Below are 25,438 nucleotides of genomic sequence, written 5' to 3' on the forward strand. Positions count from 1 at the left end.
GCTCTTCAATTTAATAAGCTGTAAGAATGAGGTTGAGTTAGGCTGTGGGAAATAAAGCATTAATTTTAGGCAGAAGTTTCATATAATTTCCACTTGTTTCATTTTCTTTAAGTCTAAGAATTTGGGACCACAATTCTGGAAGAAAAATTTCTGTGTAGTCTGTGTTTACTGTAATTCTGAACACAGTTGAAAGCAGTAACTTGAAACATACCACAACACAAAGTTTTAAAAATACAATGCTCTGTTGAGAAAAAAAAAAAGTTAAAAACTTAAAAAACTTTTGTTCTGAAATCAGGTTAAACAAGCCACACAAATTTGTGCTTAAGGACTTCCCTGGTGGCCCAGCGGTTACGAATCCGCCTGCCAATGCATGGGACACGGGTTCGAGCCCTGGTCTGGGAAGATCCCACATGCCACAGAGCAACTAAGCCTGTGCATCACAACTACTGAGCCTGCGCTCTAGAGCCTGCGAGCCACAACTACGGAGCCCGTGTGCCACAACTACTGAAGCCTGTGTGCCTAGAGCCTGTGCTCCACAACAAGAGAAGCCACCACAATGAGAAGCCTGCATACCACAATGAAGAGTAGCCCCCGCTCGCTGCAACTAGAGAAAGCCTGCACGCAGCAACGAAGACCCAATGCAGCCCAAAATAAATAAATTAATTTTTTTTTTTAAAAATTGCACTTAAATCAGTATCATGATGCATTCATTTACTTATAGGTGCTCTATTTAATTTGGATTTAGATGGTGGAATTTTCTCTTTCTTGAGCTAGCACAAGAGTTTGGCAGATTAACAAAAACCTGTAGATACCAAATATAAGGCCCTATTTACCTCTTGCTATTGAGATACAATGAAACTATTAGGAAGAGAAAACATCTGAGTTTCAATTTAATTCTTTCAAAGGTAAACTATTCATAGTTTTCAAAGATTATTACTGTGCAAGCCAAGAACCTGTAAAATCTTCTTTCTTATAAAAGAAGAGAGTATAATAATTTAAACAAGTAAAAGAAAAAAACAAACTTCTATCAGGAGGAAGTAAAAATGGACTCAATGTAGACTGCATTCTGGAGATAATCATGCTATGTATATGGCATCACTCTGCACATATGTCCATAGTAAGCATCAGAATGAATATGCTACATTTTCTAAAATTACCTCAATTTATTCTCATTTATACAAATTTATACTGTTCCATAAACCATGAAAATTGGAATAATGATTGCAAAATAAAATTTTAAAAGAAACAGTATCTAAACTCAGAATGAGTTTGACTACTGTCCAAGAATAATTCTCGAATCAGCTTCAGAGTGTATCTTCTAGCTTTGGGAGAATGACCTTTATGCTTTCCTCATTTTCTAAAAGCACAAAAGTTGATACAAAATAATCTTACCTCTGATGAGTCTATCTTTGGAGATAATGTGCAGATCAATACATGGTTACCTATGCTCTGTGGATTTTGTTTCAGAAAGCTGTACATTGACTGAGCAGATTCAGGACTATCTAACTGAAGAATTGCCTTTGGAAAAGACAGAAAAGTATTAATTACTAGTTTCTAAAAAAATTAAAAGTAGAATTACCATAAGATCCGGCAATTTCATTTTTTAGTAAATACCTAAAAGAATTGAAAGCCAGAACTGGAACAAGTATTTCTACACCCATATTCATACCAGTATTATTCACACAGTCAAAAGGTGGAAGCAACCCAAGTGTCGATCAACAGACGAGTAGATAAACACATGTGGTACATGCATACAATGGAATATTATTCAGCCTCAAGAAGGAAAATTCTGACATATGCTGCAACACATGCTGGAAGACATGCTAAGTGAAATAAGCCAGACACAAAAGGACAAAAATTGTATGATTCCACTTATATGAGGTACCTAAAGTAGTTAAATTCAGAGACAGAAATTTAAATTGTAGAATGGTGGTTGCCAGGGGCTAGGAAAAGGGGGGATGGAGAGTTGTTGTTCAATGGACAGGGAGTTTTAGTTTGTGAAAATGAAAAAGTTCTGGAGATGGATAGTGGTGATGGCTGCACAACAACGTGAATATACTTAAATGCCACTGAACTGACACTTAAACATGGTTAAAGAAATTTCTTAAACATGTCAAAGAAATTAGTATCTACTACTTGGTCAATTAGGTATTTTTTATGAAGCAAATACTGTCAACTTTGCTATAAAACCCTTTCTACCTTTCTAGGTAATACATGGTTGACCAAAATCTAATTTTTATGGACTCGTCTGAATTAAATAGAGAAGACAGAGGGCACAGAAAATGTAAAGGGACTTTAGAAATACCTGGTTGACACCCTTTCATTTTATAAATAAGAACTAAAAGTGTAAACCAACTTAGCTAAGGTCACAGAGGTAGTTAAGGCTAGATGAACGAAAGTCTGCACTTCCCCCAAAGATAATGCTCTTTGCACGTATTACCTTTCTCCCTTGTGCAAGTTTTTATTTCCCCTTCAAACTAAGAGTTCTTCCTCCTTCCTGCCACAGCCCAGGAGAAAATATGATGGTATATCATAATTCTGCTAAGAGGCTGAATAATGTTTATAGGTGCTTCAGTTCAGAAGCTGAATTAAAAGTTACAGACCATAAGAATATAGGGTTCAATTATATATTCTCTACAGAACATACAGTGAAAATAGAAGGGATCTTGTTACCTTGTTTTTATTACTCATGTATACGTGGTGATCCACTTTTCCAAACTGAAGTCCAACACAAAGTACACACTGAAGTCCATCTTCTGGTAAGTTGTCAAGATGTACAAATCGATCATAAATTTTATCTACATTTGCCTGTAGTTTTTTTTGTTTTTGTTTTTTAAGAGATAGCATAGAAAAAGAGAAAAACAGCTGAAGTATCAAAGTGTAAAACACAGATTAACAATTTATTTTTCAGACGTCAGGTGATGTCCTCTCCCAAGAGTAAGAAAATGACCATATGGGTAAAGATAGTGAGGTCTTAGTACTATATGTGAATATCAGTGAAACAATATACTAAAGAAGGAAGTATAATCTTTCTTCTATCAACATAATACATACCCGAAACACTTAATATACCGAATATTTACCCAAGTCAGTTAATATGGCTCGAGAATCTAAAAACTATTGCACATTAGGACTCCTTTACCCTCTATTTCTTATTTTTACCAAGAGAAGACTCATCTGACATCTCCATCACCTCAATATTTTAAAACTAGTGCTAAGATTTTCTTTAATTCTTGACAGGTGAACAATAAAACAACCAATGTTTCTATCAACTAAACAAGTGTACAAAAGCACTTAAATGCAAAACTCACCTCTGGGTCATTTTCTCTAATCAAGGTTGTAAATAGAGCTTCCTAGAAAGGCAAACAGAGGAAGATTGAAGGTGTAAGCTCTTTCTTATTTGTGTATTTAATTAGTCAAGATTTACTGATATAATAATCTATATGAATACGCATTAAGAACTATTTCATAAAATGAGTAAGCAAAATTTCTGTTCCTTCCAAAAATCCTTCCCTCTTTCTAAAACAAGTTATCTAAGTCCCACCCTACCCACAGACTTTAATTCTTCCTAATCCCCTAAGTACATTAAAGACTAATAAGGTGGTACCATTTAGGGGAAGACACTCAAATTCATATACAAGGAATAAGAGATTTAATTTAGCAGAAAGAGAATTCAAATTACGCAACAAAAAGTCAGCTAAGCAAAATAGGGGATGAGGAAGAACAGAGATGTAGGCTAGTAAAAAAAATATCACAGGGTATTAAGTGTGTAGTGATTTGGTGCTGCTGAATTATATAAAGAGGCCAAGACTGGCACAAGACAGGGATGTCAAAGCTGGGAGAAGCTAGCTGATAAAAGGCTTAAGTGTATAGAAAAGGAACTTTATCTTATGAGACTATGGTTCTTCAATTTTTTTTTCTCTTCGACACTACTGATATATATAAAACCACCTCAGCGATTACATCACATTAGAATGATTCTCAATGAAAGGCTTTTACAAAATACATGCATTTTCAATGTTCATTGCAGCACTATTTACAATAGCCAGGAAATGGAAGCAACCTAAATTGTCCATCGACAGAGGAATGGATAAAGAAGATGTGGTATATGTATACAATGAAATATTACTCAGCCATAAAAAGGAACGAAATAGTGACATTTGCAGAGATGAGGATGACCTAAGATTGTTATACAGAGTGAAAATCAAAAAGAGAAAAACAAATATCGTATAATATCACTTGTATGTGGAATCTAGAAAAATTGTACAGATCAACTTATTTGCAAAGCAGGAACAGAGTCACAGAGGTAGAGAACATAGTTACCAAGCAGGGGTGGGGGGATGGGACGAACTGGGAGACTGGGATTGACATGTATACACTACTATGTATAAAAGAGATAACTAATGAGAACCTACTGTATAGCACAGTGAACTCTACTCAATGATTTGTGGTGACTTAAATGGGAAGGAAATCTTAAAAAGAGTGGATATATGTATACGTATACCTAATTCACTTTGCTGTACAGCAGAAACTAACATAATATTGTAAAGCAACTATACTCCAATAAGTATTAATTTTAAAACATACATGCATTTCCACCTTCCTCTAGAGATTCTAGTATCTCTGTTTCATGCCTCTTAGCAGTAAATTTTTGTAGGCCACACAGAAACAATGAAGGGTTTCTAAATCAGTTGAATTTGAAGAGATTGAATTGTACGCCAGTCTCATGACTTTGGGAAAAAGGTTTTGAGGGAGATAAGACTGAAGGTAGAGGATATAAAGAATAACTATTTTAGCCGGCGTTTTAAAGAGGTGAAGCAATGGTGAATGGGATGAAGAGGGAACAAATTCCAGAAATATGCAGGAGTTAAAACAGACCAGACCTAGTGACCAGCTGGTTATGAGAAATGAGAGGAAAAAATGATAAAGGTAACCTCTGGAATTCCAGTTTGGATGACAGATAATGGCAGTGAGATAAGAATAGGGTTCTTTACAGACTTTTTTTTTCCATTCCAACATACATGAGGGATTAGATTCCCTCAATATGGAGGTAACTCTCAAACAATGAGATGGGCAACTATGGAGAAATAAGAAGATGCTTTCTCAGTGTTTGAGAGAAAATATGTGACCCAAAGAAGAAAACTAGAAAACATAATGGACTATAATAAATATGATTTAAAAATTTAGTAATATTCTAGTAAATATGATGGTAAGTCTATTATTTACCTCGTCTTTTAAATTCATGTTGTCAGGAGCCATACTTATTGAGAGTTGATTCCCATCCAGTGATATTGGGAAGCAGGTATAAAATTTTACCATAGAATCTGCAGATTTTCTATTTATTTCTATAAATGCCTTTTAAAATACAAATTACAAGAATGAAAAAATAAATCTTAAGTTACTTTTTCTTAAAAAAAAATTTAATATTTAAGAGTCAAATGAATTGAATAACTTAGTAAATGTTTTTAAGATAAAAAAAGCATTCCTTAGAACATTACTACCATAACCAAGAAATAATGAAAGACTGAACTCATAGGCAATACTAAAGAGAAATAAGAAGGGACACTGTAGTAAATGACACTAGGGAAATCTTATTTATCTTATTCATCACTATACCCTTAGTACCTAGAGCAGTATCTAGCATGTAGCAAACATTTAATGAACATTTACTGAGTAAATAAATTTAATGATTGACAAAATATGAGAAATATGAGGAATGAAAGAATCAAAGAAACATGTAATGGTTACCAAGTTATTTTTTATTTTGTTGTTTTCCTAAGTGTAAAATTGTAACTCCATACATTTTGGTTTTAATTTTCATACCTGGGTAAGTAAAGAGATCGAACATTCTTCCATATGCCTAATCGTTAATGAGGTGGAAATAGTCCATATTTTTATTTATAGTTGTAATTTTTAAAAATAAATTCTCTTTATGTCATTTGCCAATTTATTTATTAAACTTTTAATATTTTACAGCATGTTTATATGAACCGTGTTTCTCATTTTACATAAATATTTAAAATTTTTTATTTCCATTTTGCTTTATGTTAATTTTGGTTTCACAAATGTTTAAAATGTTTATATGACTGAATCTGATATTTTTCCATATAACATCTAGAAAAATATTAAATCTCCAAATAATTAAATTAAATTAAATCTCCAAATAATTCTACTCAACTCTAATCAAAACTGGGCATAAATAATCTAGATTTTCTGTATTTGGATTCTATATTTATCTACATACACATCCACTTTGGTATATGATGCAAAGTATGAACTTGAATTATTCATTTCCAGGTTCCCACAATTTCCCCCTATTTTAATGTATCATCACATAAAATTCTTACATTAAAAAATGTATTCTTTCTTATTCTTGTCCATCTCTAAACATTACAAATAATGTGCTTTTTAGAAAACAGCTTTACTGAAATACAGTTTACATATCATAAAATTCACCTGTTTAAGTGTACAATTTAATGGCTTTTAATACATTTATAGAGTTGTGCAACCATTCAAATAATCTACTTTTAACATAAGGTAAAACTGCATATGACTACTTACACTTACTCTCCCCTCCTACTTTGTTTTCTTAAGCACACTTGCTTGACTCTCAAAAATTTCTAGTGATCATTAACTCCTTCCTATAGTAAGAACACTACTTCCCACCACTCTAACGGTGTTGTTTCCGTTATTTAAACTTCCCTGAAATTCACTTCCTATAAAATACCTTCCACAAGTTGTTCATTATTAACAGTATTTTGTTTTGTTTTTAAATTACAAAAGCAATATATACTCATTATAGAAAACTGAAGACATACAGATAAATCTAGGTTGCTCTAAATGCTGATGACTTCACTAGTCTGAGTCTGAAAATGGTTATTTCCCATTTGAGTATAACTGGTAAAAAAAAAAACAAACAGAAATACTAGTAAAGAGTGCTCAACAAAATTTTATAAGTTGTTAAAAAAAACTTTGTATTAACATATTACAGATGTAAAGTATTTTCTGTTAAACTAAACGTTTGAGCAAAACTTCAATGGGGAAATCCATCCTTCCTATCGTAAAACTACATCTGATTAGAATAATATATTTTTAAAATAAAGGATTATCTGTGTTTTATATTTTAAACATGCCTTAACTTGAGACAGCTTATTCTGAGGTGCTGCTCTTAAACCCTTTCGTCCTAGTTTTGTGAAGTTAATGTTTTTCAAAATGTGCTTGCAGACAACATGAATTCACAACTATTTTCAACTCTTACCTTTTTATGAGATGATAAAATCAAAATATCCTTTAAACCACCAAATGGTTTTACTAGGTTGTAAACTTCTTCAATAGAATATCCTTTATTAGGCAAATCAGAAATAAGTACCACACACATTTCTTCTGTTTCCTTCAAAACCAATTTAAGAATTGACATTAAAACTTAACTGCCGTTATATTTACTTAAATTTACACTGCAGATCATATGTTATGTTAGTATTTAAATTGTATTTAATACTAAATCTGATTAATTCAGAAGGCTGGTCTAAACCACAAATTAAAAACAAAACAAAATGCACTTTTCCACTCTTCAAGTACACAGAATAATTCAGTCATACCATCTGTCATCTAGTCAAGGTCTTCAGTTCTCTTCTGCAACCACTGCTTAAAAATAAATTTAAAAACACAGGTTTGCCTGTCTCTGACTACAGGTGTTTCCTTTCGTGTACTGTTGCCATTCCTATGCCTTGTGATGCTAAGATCCCCATGCTCTAAATCAGTGCATACTCTTTTATCTTACTGAGTAAAATAATCCTTTGTTGGCAATATAAAAAAGCTTACCTAGTCTCTTAGGATCCTTACCCCATAACCCAATCCCCACTACAAAGTAAATACTTTCATTTCTGCCTTCTCTTCTCTCAGATCTATTTTATTCTTCAAGATCACTCTCATAAATGCCAACTTTTCCTTTACTGGATGTTGGCGAAATCCCCAAAGGCATAAATTTAGCAACTTGTGACTTCTTTTGGTGGGGGAAGGTGGGAAATTATAATTTTCATAAGCTAGTTGAGAATGATTTTTAACTAGCAAGTAAATTATGTTCAAAAATGATTCCTGGGCTTCACTGGTGGCACAATGGTTAAGAATCCGCCTGCCAATGCAGGGTACATGGGTTCGAGCCCTGGTCCGGGAAGATCCCATATGCCACGGAGCAACTAAGCCCGTGTGCCACAACTACTGAGGTTGTGTGCCACAACTACTGAAGCCTGCGTGCCTAGAGCCCGTGCTCTGCAACAAGAGAAGCCACCGCAATGAGAAGCCTGCACACTGCGACAAAGAGTAGCCCCCACTCGCCACAGCTAAAGAAAGCCCGCATGCAACAACGAAGACCCAACGCAGCCAAAAATAAAATAATAAATAAGATGAATAAGTTTATATATATATATATATATATATATATATATATATATATATGGTGGCGCAGTGTTTGAGAGTCCGCCTGCTGATGCAGGGGACGCGGGTTCATGCCCTGGTCCGGGAGGATCCCACATGCCGCGGAGCGGCTGGGCCCGTGAGCCACGGCCGCTGAGCCTGTGCGTCCGGAGCCTGTGCTCCGCAATGGGAGAGGCCACAACAGTGAGAGGCCCGCGTACCGCAAAAAAAAAAAAAAAAAAAGATTCCTTCTAAAGTGCAGTAAGTAAATCTAAGATACCCTACTGGTGTTTTACAATATTCTTCTTAAAACAAAACAGTAAGTTAACACATACTACTTACTTAGTTACTACTCGAAGAATGGAGCAACCAGTCTAAAATAAACTTATCCTGAGCACCTGAAGGATCTCAAGATCTTAACCAGTAAAGTCTAAATTAATGAAATCTTCATATATTCATAATAACAGATATAAGCACATGAAAACAATAAAGTAAACTTTATGCCCTTCAAATAGAACCACAAACCCCACTTGCTCCTCTAAAAACACAAAAAATAAATGGTATTCTAAATACTAACATATCTAAATACTAACATATCTCCAATCTGCTTCTAAGAAAAAAGAAATTTCACAAAATTCCATTGGTTCTAATTTGACAACCTGTTATCTATTCAAAAACCCAACTGGCCTATCATTTTCTTCTCAGTGAAAAGTAATCCTCAATAACATGTACATTTATTGATAATCGGCACCTAAATTTTTGTAACTCAAGATTTTTTTTAACTCAAACCATATTTTAAAAGTCTCCAATGACCAGGATTTTTCACCATACCAAATCTGTGTATTTTTTACCTAGGTTTATAGTAAGAAAAATACATTGTGTCAAAATTTCTTAAGCTTTAAAAAAATAAGTAAAATATAAAAGCTGACCTTGTTAACTGGTTCATTTTCTGTGGCCTCCAAAGCAGCTTCTTAAGATACAAAATAAAATAAGAATTCATGCAGATATACTTTATTTATCAAGATCCCACTTTATTCCACAATGGATTAAACAGTAGCTACATGAAAATGTATATAGTGGGCAAAAGACTAGAGAATTTAAGTAGGATATAGCTACATAAGTAACACTGGCTTTTCAATAATACATTGTTTTATTCTTTCTGAGAGCAAAATTTCAGACTAATCAAGAGACAAGGTGAAGATCTGAATCATAATATTCTTAATTTCACTTAGGTATGACTCTGGTATTGAAAAAATATATATATATATGAGACACAAAATTATTTTCCTAAAATTTAATTTTCTATCTTTAAACATAAGAGAACAAAATAAAATTTCTATTGACCTACCTGAAATAGTTTCTTTAGCACCATTTTCAGTGGCTTTGACTTCCACACTCGTCTTTATTTCAGAGTTTTCTGCATGAAATAGTCTGCTTTAATAGTCTAGAAAAACACACTAATATAATTAAACTAATGAATCTAAACAGGAACTTAAGCCAGTTTATTTTGTTACTTCACTTCAAGTCTCCTTAGGCTGACCTGATTTAAGCCAAAGCTAATACATGTTTTCCTTTGAAACACCAAATAATCCTTTTGAAGATTTTTAAGCAACGTTTTCAAAATATACCTAGAATGTATACCAATAGGATTTAATGAAAAGAAAGCACTGCATGACAGCATTTCAAGCTTACCTGGTACAATCACAGGTTTACCGGCGTCTTTGTTTCTGACAATTCCAGCCTTTTTGACTTCTAGAGACTTCTTTCCACTAGATTTTGCTTTTAAAAGTAGAGTTGAACCATTATTCTAAGGGTCTATTCAGTCATTTAGCATGTTTCATACTAATATATTAGTAAATAAGTAGTTCAACTTTATTATAAAAGCAGCTCTTTTCCACATATTTATTTCCATTTATTTTCAGTATCTGTTTACCAATAAGATTAAAAGCAAATTTAAACTGAGATACAACTTTTGTTGAGGGCTATTAATGATTCACAAATTATTAAATCCTCATGTGGCAAAAGCAAATCATAATCACACACACAAAAATCATTATTTTATAACTTCCACAAAGATTCTTTAAAATTACATTAGTCAATTGGAAAAATATATAAATAAACGGTTCATGTTATTTTCAACATGTTACAATTTAGTGTTCCATTTCTTTATGGAGGATACATCCTTGTAACATGGCAAGAAAATCTTTAAAGTACCAAGTATCAGAGGAAATTTACAAGCTGGGGAAGGTAATATCAAGTGACAGCTCTAAAAAAATGAGTAAAAAAAAGATGAAACGGGGGGGAAGTGGCAGAGCAACCTATGATTATACGGCTGTCAGAAATGTTTCCTAAACAAAAATGTAATTGCAATGGCAGATACTGTCAAAGACCAAAGCATCAAAAAACAAAAGTCCTATGTGTGTCAGGTTCTAAATATCAAAGAATTATTTACTAAACTTTTCAAGATGTTATTACATACTACAAATTAAAACTTGCTTTTGATATCATATTTATTACATTCTTTAATGCAGAATCAAGAATAAACTTAATATAACCTCTCTTTTCCAACAGTCTTACCTGTTTTGATTGAAGCTTTATTACCTTTAGCAGCTACTGTTACGACAGATTTTACAGAACCCGCTGATTTCCCTAAATCACAAAAGCTTAGTCAAAACTGATTTATTTAACTAGTATCAACAATTCCCAAAGAACCTCACAAAGAATATAAGAGTAACAAACTATATTTTATTCAAAATAAAATGCTATCATCTTTAGGGACACAGGTCATTTGCTAAATTAGAAATGATAATTTCTTTAGGAAGAAAAATATCATTGAAATAAGAATTCACCTCCCCTTTGGGGTACTTAAAAACAGCATTCAGCCAAGTTACACAGATCTCTAAATGTGTGAATCAACTTAGTAATTAGAAGCAAAATTACTAACCTCAAGGATATAAACACAATCCCATGATGCCTTTAATGGCTCCAAAAGCAGTTATATTGAGGACCTCCCAGCTCATGCTTCCTTGGCTCCCAGTTGATTAAAAAGCACTTAAGAATAACTACATCATGGTCAGGCTACATAAAGACTATTTTGACTCATTCCTAATGGGCCCTATCTGAACAGGATTATTTAAACTGTCTGACCCTTCTTTGTACATATGTATATTACTGTTGCTTATATTCCAAAATGATGTTGTTTATAAAGACTGTGATCATCTAAGTGTCACTAAAAAGATTACCAGAGTCAAAAACCTTTTCATTCAGAGAGCAACAGGAGCTTTAGCTCTGAAAATTAGGATGCCCAACGAGCAAGGTAGTATAAGGAAAAAGCCCAGGATCACAAGTCAGTGAATTCAAGTTGAATTCCAAGTCAAGGTGTGAAGTCTGGGGGAATTTACTGATTTCTGTGCACGTTTCCCCATTTATAAACCAGGGTGGTAACTGCCTTAACTACCTAACAGGACATTCTGTGAGAATATGATCATGCTTTTGAAGTTATTAAACAAACAAAAAGAATTACTGACATCTGCAAAATTTAATCAGAATAGTTTACAAATCCACACTTTATATCCAAAGACAGACCTAAATTTTTGCTCAAAAAGAGAAATACCAATCTTTATAGATTGTCACTCAACCAGTCATTTCTTAGTCATTCCCAAGTTTTGTCACACTGCAGTAACCTTAGCCCCAGTGAGCTCTTAAGGTGTTTCTCTCACTATCCTATGTTACTACCACAAGTCAATTCACTTTACTACTTCTAGTTGGGTACCAGAACTTAAGGAAGAAATATCCAGAATTAATTTCCAACACTCAAGGGGGAAGCTACTGGTTTTAGCACCCACTCCCCCAGATTTCCACCAATGACTCCTATAAACTTACTATTAAAGTAGTATCAAACTGTTTGCTAAATAAGTGCATCTTCAAAACATGTTTTCTAGCCACACCTGACTCCCTCAGGTCACTGTTTCTAAGAAACTACTATATGATAATTATGGATCTGCCACCAACAGTGGTTCAAGACCGCTTCCTTTCCTTCCTACCATTATAAAGACAATTTAATACGTTGATCTCTATCCTCTTAAAAAGATGACTCTGAATTAACCAGCATTTAGCAGAAATGGGAGGAAAAACAGAAATGGGGATAATGCTAGTGGAAGGAGAAAAAAATTAATAATTACTTTAAAATCCACTATAGCCCATAAAAAATGCAAAGAGAACATAATTTGCTATTAGTTTGTTTATAAAAGAAAGTAAACAGAGAAGACCTCAATAAAAGAGAAAGACGGAAATATCGTCAATATTCATCATGAGAAACAGTTTGCCAGTTAAATTATTTTATTTTGATAATCACTGCAAGGAAAGAGCATTATCTACTAAACCTGCTTTCTCAAAACTTCTAGATGACTACAAATTTCACAGATTGGTATATACTCAGCACACACTGTGTCACATGAGATTCAAGACTACTGATAAAAACTGCTTAAATAATTTAAAGTTAACATGTCTAGGATCCTAATACAGAAAACATACCTGAAGATTTATTTACTTTGGCTGCAGATGTCTTGGTTTGTCCAGGTTTGGCTAAAATAACAAGAAAAATATATCAGTAACACATTACAAAAAACATCACTTAGATTTAGGAAAGAGTTAACTTAGCATAATTTTGGTAAAAACACTGCAAGAAACATCCTTATACTCATCTTTGTATGCCCATGGAACTATAACTATAGGCAAATTCTTAGCCATGGACTTGCTGAGACAAAGGGATAGATTTAAATTTTAACAAACATGAAATTGTCCTCCAGAAAGGCTGTACCAATTAATATTGCCATCAATAGTATACAAGAGTGGGGCTTCCCATTTCCACACAAACACAGTATGTAAAAGAAGTTATTAATCACTCCAATCTGAGCTAGAAACTAGTATGATTTAATCTTTGTTTCTTAAATTTTAAGGAAAGCTGTGTCAATTTTCATATGTGTAAATTTATCTCTATTTCTTCGTGATCTGTCTATTCTTAATATTTGCCAATTTATCTTTTGGGTTTTGAGGATTTTCTTATTAGAGTTCTTTTTACATTAAAATTAATCTGTATCATATAGGTAACAACTTTTTAAAAAGTTATGAGAAATACTTATACAAAAATATTTTCGTGTAATCAATGTCTTCCTGATAGGGGAGGACTTTCTCATTCTGAAATTAAAAACAAACCAAAAAACCCTCCAAATTTTCTTTCAATACTTTTAACTGCTGTCTGTGTATCATGTTAAATCTCTGATCCAGCTGTAATTTATTTGTTTGTTTGTTTATTTATTTATTTGGCTGCGTTGGGTCTTTGTTGCTGTGCGCGGGCTTTCTCTAGTCGTGGCGAGTGGGGGCTACTCTTCATTGAGGTGCGCAGGCTTCTCATTACGGTGGCTTCTCTTGTTGCAGAGCACAGGCTCTAAGCGTGCGGGCTTCAGTAGTTGTGGCATGTGGGCCGCAGAGCGCAGGCTCAGCAGTTGTGGCGCACGGGCCGCAGAGCGCAGGCTCAGCAGTTGTGGCGCACAGGCTTAGCTGCTCTGCGGCAATGTGGCATCTTCCCAGAGCAGGGCTCGAACCCGTGTACCCTGCAGTGGCAGGCGGATTCTTAACCACTGCGCCACCAGGGAAGTCCCTGTAATTTATTTTGATACTATAAACTATATACTTTACAAAGAGGCTACAGTCAATTTAATGAATAATTGATCTTTTCCCTGCTAATGTGAAATATTACCATAATGATTTACTGATATTCCATATGTTTGGGGGAGTATTCATGGAATCTATTCTGTCCTACTGATCTTTTGTCTATTTATGCAATTATATGAAACTATATAAATCTTTTAACTTTGTAATATATTTTAATATCTGTTAGTGCTGGTCTGTCCTAATTACTCTTCCTTTGCAGAATTTTCTTGTCTATTCTATGTATAAACTTTATTATCAGCTTATATAGATTCAAAAAATCTTTACTGGTATTAGGTGCCTAATATTTATCTTTTAATATAAGAAAAAAAGGCATATTATAATGGTGAGAGGCTTTCTATCCAAAAATGAGCTGTTTTCTCATTTAAGCCTTATTTTATGCCTCTTAGTATTTAAAAGTTTTCTTTTCATAGCTTCTACCTTTTTATTATAAATGGAATATTTTATTAGTATATTAATATTTTATTAGTATATTAGTATGAATGGTTCTTTTTTATGTAATAAAGCAATTAAAATGTTATAGTAATTTAGAGAATTAAGATGGCTAATTATTTAATAGCATTTCAATAGATTCTATTGGGTTTTCCATCATATATATATATTTGCAAACAATAATGTTTTATCATACGTTCCAATTTTTATGCCTTGACTTATAGTAGTGCACCAGCTAATGGCTATTAGTTTTAGAACAATATTTATTTTAACTCACAGAAGTGATGATGAGTATCCTTTGTTTTGGTCCCAACTTTAATGGGAATGCTTCTACTGTTTAACTTAAGCATATGCTGGCTTTTGACCTGATATATGCATATTTGTTATGTATATAAATAAAGTACGTATACACAAACACCCTATCATATTAAGGAAGTAGTCACCTACTTTAAGAATTTCTCAGCATTTATCTCCCTCTATTTAATATAGTAAATGGAATTGACAGATTTCCTAATTTTGAACCATCTTTATACTTTTGACATAACCCCCCTCCCCATCTTGGGCATACTATGTTATTCATTTAATATACTTCCAGACACTAAAATTTTACTTAAAAACTTTACATCAAATATTCAGAAGTGAAATTGTTCTATAATTCTCATTTACTATGATAGCTTTATCAGCATTTTACAACATTTCTCTAACTTTTAATTTTGAGATTACTGTATATTCACATGGAGTTGTAAGAAATAATAGGGAGAGATCCCATATACCCTTCACGGAGTTTCCTCTAATGGTAATATTTTGCATAACTAAGTACTATATCATAAACAGGGAACTGACATTGATGTAATTTACAAACATTCCAATTTCCCCAGATTGCATGCGCGTAATGTATATTTAGTTCTATGAAATTCTATCATATATGTGTAGATTACGGTGACCATCAGTCAAGACAAAGAGGAGTTCCACCACAAGGATCTTTCCTACTACCCATTATAGAAAGCACCATCTCATTCCTCCCCCAGAATCCCTGACAACCACTGATCTCTATCTCTTTAATTTTATCATTTCAGGAATGTTATGTAAATAGAAGCTTACAATACATAATTTTTTTAGATTTAGTTTTTAAAATCACCACAATTCCTCTCTAATCCATCCAAGTTGTTGCATGTATCAATAATTCATTCCTTTTTATTGCTAAGTGGTAGGTATTCCATGCTACAGACATAACACGGTTTGTTTAGCCATTCACCTACTGAAGGACATTAGGGTTGTTCCCAGCTTTTGGCTATTAATACAGAGGCTATAAGTATTTGTGTACTGGTTTTGTGTGAACAGGTTTTGTGTGAAATGTAATTCACTTGCCTGAAATAAATGCCCAAGAGTGTAACTGCTGGGTCCTATGGTGAGCACATGTTTAGCTTTGTTAAAAAACTACAGTACTTTTTTCGAGAATGGCCATACTATTTTACATTCCCACCAGCAATGTACAAGTTTCTCCACATCTTCAATAGCATTTGGTATTACTATTTTCTTATTTTAGCCACTGTGCTAAGTGTGCAGTGTCTTTGTCAGTATTCGATGTTGGTATTAGCCTGTTTTTTCCTTCCTGTTTCCCCTCCCTCCATACTCCCTTTTAAAGAATGTCTTCCTTTCCTCTGCATGCTATAGAATTGTTGCAATCAGAACTAGAGTTATTACTTCCTTTAAGGTTTGCTGGAACTCACATGTGGGAACTATTTGGGCAGAGTGCTTTTATTGGGGAAATAACTGACTTAAACAAAAAAAGTCATTTTCACCTGGGAATTGAAAAGAAAAAGACATGCACTTAAAAAAAAAAGGAAACCAATAAAATCTTACAGAAGAAAAAATCATTAAATCAAGAATGACTAATCAGAAAATTTTGGTTCACTATGTGTTTTTCCATGGGTTGTTATTTTTTTTATTGAAGTATAGCTGATTTACAATGTTGTGTTAATTACCACTATATAGCAAAGTGACTCAGTTATACAAATATATACATTTTTTTTCATATTCTTTTCCATTATGGTTTATCACAGGATACTGAATAGAGTTTCCTGTGCCATACAGTAGGACCTTGTTGTTTATCCATTCTATGTATACCAGCTTGCATCTGCTAATCCCAAACTCCCAATCCATCCCTCTCCTGCCCCCCTCCCCCTTGGCAACCACATATTCTCTATGTCCGTGATTCTGTTTCTGTTTCATAAATAGGTTCATTTGTGTCATTTTTTTGACTCCACATAAGTGATATCATATGGTATTTATTTTTCTATTTCTGACTTACTTCACTTAGTATGATAATCTCTAGTTGCCTTCCATGGGTTCAGTTATGACACTAATACAAATGTAATTTGAGTATCCCTATACTCTTCCTCCAGCAAATATTTATTCACTAACCCTTACACCACATTAGATATTAAGGTACAGAAAAATAAAACTACAATATTCCCTTACCCAGCCAAGTGAAAGAGACAGACTTATTAACAACCTGTTAATACCAAGTGATTTAATGTACACAATACAGTATTTCTAGGAGGGAGTTGGGAGCATTTAACTGCCTAAGAGTCAGGGAAGGTATCACAAAGAAGCTTCATCCGAGATGGGCCTTAAAAAATAAATTAGAATTTGCCCCACCTCGACCCTCCAAAAGGAGTCTTAATTGACTTTGTATTTTCAATACCTTGCACAAGGCCTGGCACCTACTAAATAGCTACTTCATAAGTGCTTACTAAGGAAGTTAACTGGAATTTAGACAATGATTCCACACAAATGGATAGCATAAAGACCCGAGAAATGAAATACCACAGCTGGAAAATAAACTATTCTGAGTAGCTTAAACATAATATACAGTTGCGTGACAAGAGATTGAAAAAGTCATCTGGGCCAAAGGGGAAGGGGTCGTTATGAAGAATTTGGGCTTTCCTCTGTGGGTCACTAGGAGTGGAATGATCAGATCTGCTTTAAAGTGACCTCAGGACAAGGGTGTTAATACCGGAGCAGAGTAGAATAAAAATCGCCAGTCGGGAGGCTATCTTCAAAAATTCAAATGTGAGTCTAAACTAAAACATTTACAGCTGTGATGGAGTAAAGGTGAGATAATTTGAGGTATATTCAAGAGAGAACTAATTTGAATCAGCCACCTATTGGATGAAAAGAGGAAGGATGTTATTTGTTTGAACTGGGTGGGACAAAAAAGAAGACAAGACAGGGTAAAGGATTACTAATAGATTCCTACACTGGATAACTAGTGGTGTTGTTAGATAATATAAGAAAATGAGGCATAAACTTGAGGGGGCAGAAGAGGTTTATGTCTGTATGGGAGATGTCATTGGTCCTTAAAGATATGGAAAGGAAAGAAATCAACCAGCAAGAAAAGTAGGACATGAGAAGAGGAACAGACATTTAGGGAAACAATGAAGGGAAGATAAAAGAAGAGCATTCAAAGGAGATATAGAACCAAGTTTTTATTCTCAGAGAGGTACTTTAGTATAGGTGAAAAGCTTGGGAAGCATACAGTTTTGGGGTTTGAATCCTAACTCTTCCATGTGACCTTGAGTAAGTCATTTAAGCTCTCTGAACCTGTCTCCTCATCTATCAAACGAGAACAGTATGAACTATACTCATAGGGTGGTCTGAAATATTAAGTGAAATAACAAATTGCCTACTATAAATAGTGTAACCATGACAGGTTTCTTTCCCTTGTTTTCTGTCTTCTGGCACAAGTTAAACTATAAGCTACTTAGAAATAACTCTCTGATGTATCCTAACTACTTTATAAAACGTATCTAATTATGGGCATATAGCCGAGTGCTCAGTAAGTAATTAGCACTGGGTAAAAGTTCTAAAGTTTCCCTTTCTGATAAAATTAGGCTTTTGCTCCCTCCCTGTACTTTCCTACATCCTTTTAGATTTGTGCTTATAACCAAAGTTCTTTTTTTTTAAATAAATTTATTTATTTATTCATTTATTTAATTTTTGGCTGCATTGGGTCTTCGCTGGTGCACGCAGGCCCTCTCTAGTTGCAGCGAGCGGGAGCCACTCCCCGCTGCGGGACGCAGGCCCCTCACCGTGGCGGCCTCTCCCGCTGCAGAGCACAGGCTCCAGGCACACGGGCCTCAGCAGCCACAGCACACGGGCTTCAGCAGCTGTGGCTTGCGGGCCCCAGAGCGCAGGCTCAGCAGCCGTGGCGCACGGGCCTAGCTGCTCCGCGGCATGTGCGATCCTCCCGGACCAGGGCTTGAACCCGTGTCCCCCGCACCGGCAGGCGGATCCCCAACCACTGCGCTACCAGGGAAGCCCCCCACCAAAGTTCTCTTTAAAACTACCCTGACTTCCTATCCCTCTTCAATTTGACATTGCTGATCTCAAAAAGCTATCTTATCTTTCTCACCTGACACTTTCTCAGCCTTGGGCTCCTCTCTTTCTTTCTACATTTATATTAGAAGGGAGGAAGTACTTAACTTGAAGCACTTCTCCCCCTACGCATTACTTTTATTATGTTAGGGCCAGTCCCAAAATTCAGACCTTAAACTTAACAAAAAATTTTCCTAAGTATCCCACTTTCAATGCCATGTGATTGACTAAATGATATCTCCCATAGATATTCCTTGATACCTGATATTTAGCAATGTTCTCCCCCAGTTCAAAGAAATCACTACAGCTAAATTTTATTATAATCAACATTACCACATTCATCTAGAAAACTCCATCCGGCCTGAAACCTTGAAATTTTTTAATTATTTTTTTTATTTTATCCACTAAAAAATTCTGTATAATAAAAATTAAGATTTTAACATCCCAGATCATTTTAATTAACCTTTTAATATCAGGTCCTAATTACCTGAAAGTGAATCCCAAATGTTTTCTCAATAGGATTTTTCAATCACTCCATGTATCCAATCTACATGAGAATCCTAAACAACTAGTGGTTCTTTATTCTCTAAGGAAATTTCCCAGAGTTTGTACCAATTATTACTAGGTCTTACACAGAAAAAATGGGGTGCACTTATCCAAGCTTTGGAAACAGTGGGTTAAACAAAGTTAAACGGGTTTCTTTCCTGCAGGATTTCATAAAGTGAATGTGTTTGTGGATTATTTTTTAAAGGAAAAAAAAAAGGTATAATACATACCCTAAACTTTACCTGATCCAAAACATGTTCTATGAATAAGTCTTTCAAGCAACACATTTTGAGAAATGCTGTTAATGGGGTCAAATTAAAAAACACCCCAGCACTACTCTTCAAGGCCTTTCTGTTACCTTTTTTACGTCATCTCCCTAACTGAAGTAATCTTCTGCCTCTAAATATTATCCATTTACAGGTTCACATTTAAAACTTTAGTAAAAATTTATTGCGTTCCAGAAGCCACTCATAGTCACCTGCACTAACTTCCAATAACTTCAGGACACTATCCAACTAAACGTTATGGAAAATTGAGATATTCTACACAATCCCATTTTCCAGTCACTTGAATATTAGTTCTAATACCAAAAACTCTTTATCTATTCTGAATATAAATCCATAAACTACCTACCTTTCGAAAAGATAACATACAAAACACAATTTAAGTTTCCTAATATATTGTTTATTTCAGCCTTTCTGTCTTGTCCTTCACTATCACACTGTTTACTAGATTCAAGAGTGTATGTTTTGGCAATAACTTTTTTCTCTCGACATTTCCAATCCTAAATGGACTGAGAAAAAAAATAATAAACTGGGTTTAAAATTGTATGCAAAATTCATTTAGCTAGATTCATAATAAAGACCTGAAGTATTTGCCTGTGTGTAAAGAAATAACACATGAGTGTAATATCATCTATTTCTGTTTAGTCTTTTTTGTTTACTTTTTGGTTCTTAGCAGACTTTCAAAATCAAAGGGGACCACCCAAGCAATCTTAACATACCTTTATGTTTTGTCTTGTCAGTTTACTGGGAGGGAATGGAGACAGATACTGCAAAATTAACCTAAATAGCTATTTACTATGGAACTATGATAGGTACTTTGCATACATTATCTCATTGAGTCCTTATATTTACTCCACAAGAGATTTCACAATTAAACACTTAATATTAACCATTAGCTTAATACAGGAGCCAGTGTGGGTCCCCCTTCTCCTAAAGCACAATGAATAATGTTTTCCTAGCATCATCTTACAAGAAGTTTCCAATCATCTGACAAAACATACTCATTTGGAGGAGTACTGAAAGTAACAACTTACTAGCAGAAGCTGAAGTCACAGTTTCAACAGCCTTGGAAGCATCTGTATCTTTTCTGTTAAAAGGAGAAAAAAATTTAGCAAAGAATAAAATTCTAACTTCTAAAACTTCTAAAGATGCAAAGCTTAAATCTAAAAAAGTTTAAAATAATTCAGTTTGAATGATGTCCCATTTAACTGGAGTCAGGATGATAAAATATATTAAAAATGTCACTGTAAAAATTAAAAAATTTTAATTCATATGCATAGTCATTCTCACATAGGAGATGATGGAATTACTTACTTTAAAGTAGATGCAGATGTTTTCTTTGAATCTGATATCTTTTTCTTCACCTCTTTGTTCTATGAAAGAAAAATATTTTGAAAAATTTAGTTTCTTCCCCAATTATAAAAAACCATTTAGAAAACACACAAAAGCATAAGAAACACACACACACATGTACATCAATCTAAAATATTCCTACCCTAAAGTATAAATGCTAATCACCGTTTTCTATTTATAGATATTCTTCAATTTGTGATCATACAGTGTAATTTTACATCCTGCCTTTTATCACTTATCTACATTTTCTTATCACTACCTTTCAAAAACATTATTTCAAATAGTGCTATAATATTTCTGATGTCTAACTGCTATCACTCTGGTCCAATCTACCACCATCTTTTCCTTTAATTACCATAATAGACTCATAATGGTCTCTGCTTCTGTCTTTGCCTTTTCACCCATCCTCACTCCATTTTAAACACAGAACCAGATTGATCTTGCCATTCCTAAACTCAAAACCTTTCATCACACTCAGAGAAAAAGCTAATACTTAAGCGTTTACACCACACATTCCATGCACTCTTTACCCCCAGACTACCATATACTTCTCCCCATCCTTCTCTACTTCCAATCCTAAGCATCCTTTATACTTCTCAAACAAAACAAACTACATAGGCATGGACCTGAGAAGCCTTTTGCAGTTGCTGTTCCTTCTCTCTGGAATGCTCTCAATCCAAGGAACAGTTTGCTCCTTCACCTCCTTTAGGTGTCTGTTCAAATATCACCTATTCAATGAGAGCTTCTATAACTACCTTATTGAAAGTTGCACGGCTCCTCTTTCCCCAAAAAGAGCACTTCTATTTCCCTTTTCTGTTACTTTCCTCCACAGCACTTGTTGTTAATAGACATAGTATATATATATATATATATATATATATATTTAATTTCCTTGTGGTCTTTCTCCTCTTCACTATCACTGGTGTCTAAAATCATGCTTGGCAATTAGTGAACATTCAATAAATGTGTTAAACTGATCTGAACTTAACAAAAATTGTTGTCATGTTATTTTATGTTTTCTGTTCTTTTGGGGCAACCTTGCCATTTCCTTTTGTTCTATATGGGATTTTATCCCAAACATCTTCCTCACCCCAATGGTTTAGAAGATAATCATCATCCTACTTTTATTCTACTAATGGGTATCTTCAGTTTTAAAAGAAATGTGAATCCACTGATTTCTTCTGTATAAATTTAAAAGCCCTTACACCTTGGCTTACATGGCACTTTAAAAAAATTTTTTAATTTATTTATTTTAGGCTGCGTGGGGTCTTTGTTGCTGCACGCGGGCCTTCTCTAGTTGTGACGAGCACGGGCTACTCATTGTTGCGGTGTGTAGGCTTCTCATTGCAGTGGCTTTTTTTGTTGTGAAGCACAGGCTCTAGGCGTGAGGGCTTCAGTAGTTGTGGCTTGCGGGCTCTAGAGTGCAGGCTCAGTAGTTGTGGCGCACGGGCTTAGTTGCTCCGCAGCACGTGGGATCTTCCTGGACCAGGGCTTGAACCCGTGTCCCCTGCATTGGTAGGTGGATTCTTAACCAATGCACCACCAGGGAAGTCCCCATGCCAATTTCTGATGACATATTTTAGACCAAAATTATTATTGTTTTTAATTTTAAGTAATTTTTTTTTTACAATTTATGTTATTTTATAAAGATACGAACGACTATTTGGATCTTACTCTGCTTAAATGGTTTCATTACTCATCACCAATCATTTTATATCATAACTTCTCCATTTCTTAAGTTGTTCATTTTGATAGTAATATTTTCGGAAAGATAGACAGATGAAATGTTCTTCGAGCCCATACATGTCTGAGAATACCGCCCTAGCATACAACTTGGGATTTGACCTGAAATGCATGTACTGCATTACAATCAATCTTTTTTTCCACTCAACCTTGAGAATGTGTTGCTTGGCTATCTAAGGCTAGTCTACTTTTTACATTTATACTGTTTCTGCCTGGATCACTATAGCTTGCACCTTTATAACTATGAAAATTAACATCTTCACCAGTTTTTAAGTGATGTTCTCTTTCTGGAATTCCAGTTATATGCAGATTGGGTCTCCTAGATGTATCCACCATGCCTTTGCTCTTAATCATTTTAGACTTTTTAACCTTCCTTAATAGACAATAAGTTCTAAGAAGAATGGGAGCACATCTGCCTCGTTCATCACTGCATCTTTTGCATGTACCATAATGCCAGACACATAACAGATGTTCAAGAAATAGTTTCTGAATTAAAGTAAAACTAAACTCTCTTCTGAATTGCTTGTATCTCTGCAGTTTTATCTCTTTGTTATTCATTAGATTTTCCATAAAACTCAAACCACTGTTCACTGCTTCCCAGCACTGCTTTTGTTTCCATTCAGTCTTCTTAAATATAAGCTGGCTGCTTGCTCTAGGTTTTAGATGTAATGTCCCCGTGAATCTTGCTGAAAACAGTAAATTAAAAATTTTTAAGTCTTGTTTGTTTTGTTTTTGCAAAGGGTTAACCTGCAGCACTATTTTACAATTACAAGGGTTCTGTTTGTTGGAAAATCTGATTCTACTTTTTTATCAAGGGCTCCTGCTCCTTTAAGGAAAATTTTCAGTATCAACATGTGTCCATTTCTCTGGAAAAGAATGCTTGCTTTCAGGAGATGAGTTAAGAATCATTGTTAAGGATTGAGGTCTATGCTGGCTTATGATTAAAAACAAGGTTACTGAGCTTGGCAGAGTTGTGCAGACCCATATTTTAATCTTTCAGGCTTAAATACAGGGATGTAGAAAATTTTAACCTTTTCTCTAACATTTCATTATTGACTCCAAGAAGTAGCAAAATGAAGAGAATGTTCTATGAATCCACAACCAGAGTCCAAGGCTATCCTAACATGAAATATCAAACGTGGGCAGAAAAGTTTCATCGTAGTTTTGACTATTCATGCCAAAATTAAGACGTGGATCAAGAAACCTTTAGGGCTGCCCTTTCTTTTCTAGTTTGAGTTTCAAGCCTATTTGGGGCTCGCTCTATTAGGAAAACTTAATGTCTTCCCCTGTGATAACAGGTCAGAAAGATTGTCCCATATACTTCTAATCTGAAGAAGCCATAACCAGAGTTCTGTTGGGGATCCCCTCTGGTGAGTCACAACAGAGAAGTCAGGAGTTAGCGTTCTAAGGCTTCATTTCAGCACCATCCAAACCATATTTAATTGAAGAACATCAACGTTTTTGACAGGTAGATGGCATGTTTTCTAGTTTCTAGTGCTGATACTTAGCCCATTCATTACTATGAAAATCAAAACAGTAAAATATGGGGACTTCCCTGATGGCGCAGTGGTTAAGAATCCGCCTACCAATGCAGGGGACACCAGTTTGAGCCCTGTTCGGGGAAGATTCCACATGCCACAGAGCAAGTAAGCCTGTGCACTGCAACTACCGAGCCTGTGCTCTACAGCCCGTGAGCCACAACTACTGAGCCCGCAAGCCACAACTACTAAAGCCTGCACGCCTAGAGCCCGTACTCTGCAACAAAGAGAAGCCACCACAATGAGAAATCCACGCATTGCGAGTAAGAGTAGCCCCTGCTCTCCACAACTAGAGAAAGCACATGCACAACAACAGACCCAAAGCAGTCAAAAATAAATAAATAAATAAATAAATATGATTGGGCTATCTGACTTACACTGCTGCCTTACCAAACTTATCAATAAGTCATCCAAGAGAATTTTTAAAATACTGTTTGAAATACTCTAATACCCTAAATGTATCCTTAGTCACCCATTTTCCCAGATTAAACGTTTTAGAATTAAAGAAGACTGATCTCCCCAGTTCTCCAAATTTAATGATCAGCCAGTCTTGCTTGAGAGTCACTGGTATAAGCTATTTCTCCTTTCTATTCTCAAGGTTACTAATCTACCCCAAACCGTTACTATTATTATAACAGTCTGGTTGGCTAGATGAGCACTCTAACTGGATCAGTGATCTTTTCTGTTCTTTCCTTTAATCAATTTGCTAAGCTTTCTTTGCCTTCAGAGTCATTTGCCCAACTAATTCATTCTGCATATCACTTCCTGATGAGTCTTTCTAATCCATCCATTTCACTATGTCATAGTGAAATGATGGTTAAGAATCCGCCTGCCAATGCAGGGGACAAGGGTTCAAGCCCTGGTCTGGGAAGATCCCACATGCCACGGAGCAACTAAGTCCGTGTGCCACAACTACTGAAGCCTGCGCGCCTAGAGCCCGTTGCTCTGCAACAAGAGAAGCCACCGCAATGAGAAGCCCGTGTACTACAACGAAGAGTAGCCCCTGCTCGCCGCTACTAG

General features: G+C 34.9%; 1 protein-coding gene across 4 annotated transcripts in view; it reads right to left on the minus strand.

Moving 5' to 3' along the window:
• The window catches only part of ZNF638 (zinc finger protein 638), a 69,455-nt gene that overhangs the window by 17,927 nt on the left and 26,090 nt on the right, over positions 1 to 25,438 (minus strand). For 3 of the 4 annotated variants that reach the window (XM_081254481.1, XM_081254480.1, XM_081254478.1), the window contains 12 exons: positions 21,099 to 21,157; positions 20,819 to 20,871; positions 12,946 to 12,996; positions 10,990 to 11,061; positions 10,105 to 10,191; positions 9,761 to 9,829; positions 9,342 to 9,382; positions 7,259 to 7,390; positions 5,227 to 5,355; positions 3,312 to 3,353; positions 2,674 to 2,808; positions 1,393 to 1,518 (listed from right to left, as the gene is read on the minus strand). In XM_081254481.1, coding sequence (XP_081110607.1) covers positions 1,393 to 1,518; positions 2,674 to 2,808; positions 3,312 to 3,353; positions 5,227 to 5,355; positions 7,259 to 7,390; positions 9,342 to 9,382; positions 9,761 to 9,829; positions 10,105 to 10,191; positions 10,990 to 11,061; positions 12,946 to 12,996; positions 20,819 to 20,871; positions 21,099 to 21,157 — 996 coding nt within the window. The remainder of the gene's footprint in view (positions 1 to 1,392; positions 1,519 to 2,673; positions 2,809 to 3,311; positions 3,354 to 5,226; positions 5,356 to 7,258; positions 7,391 to 9,341; positions 9,383 to 9,760; positions 9,830 to 10,104; positions 10,192 to 10,989; positions 11,062 to 12,945; positions 12,997 to 20,818; positions 20,872 to 21,098; positions 21,158 to 25,438) is intronic. The other variant, XM_081254479.1, reaches the window with a different exon arrangement.

Source organism: Mesoplodon bidens, assembly GCF_964165515.1.
Source record: "Mesoplodon bidens genome assembly, chromosome: 14".
NCBI lineage: Eukaryota > Metazoa > Chordata > Mammalia > Artiodactyla > Ziphiidae > Mesoplodon > Mesoplodon bidens.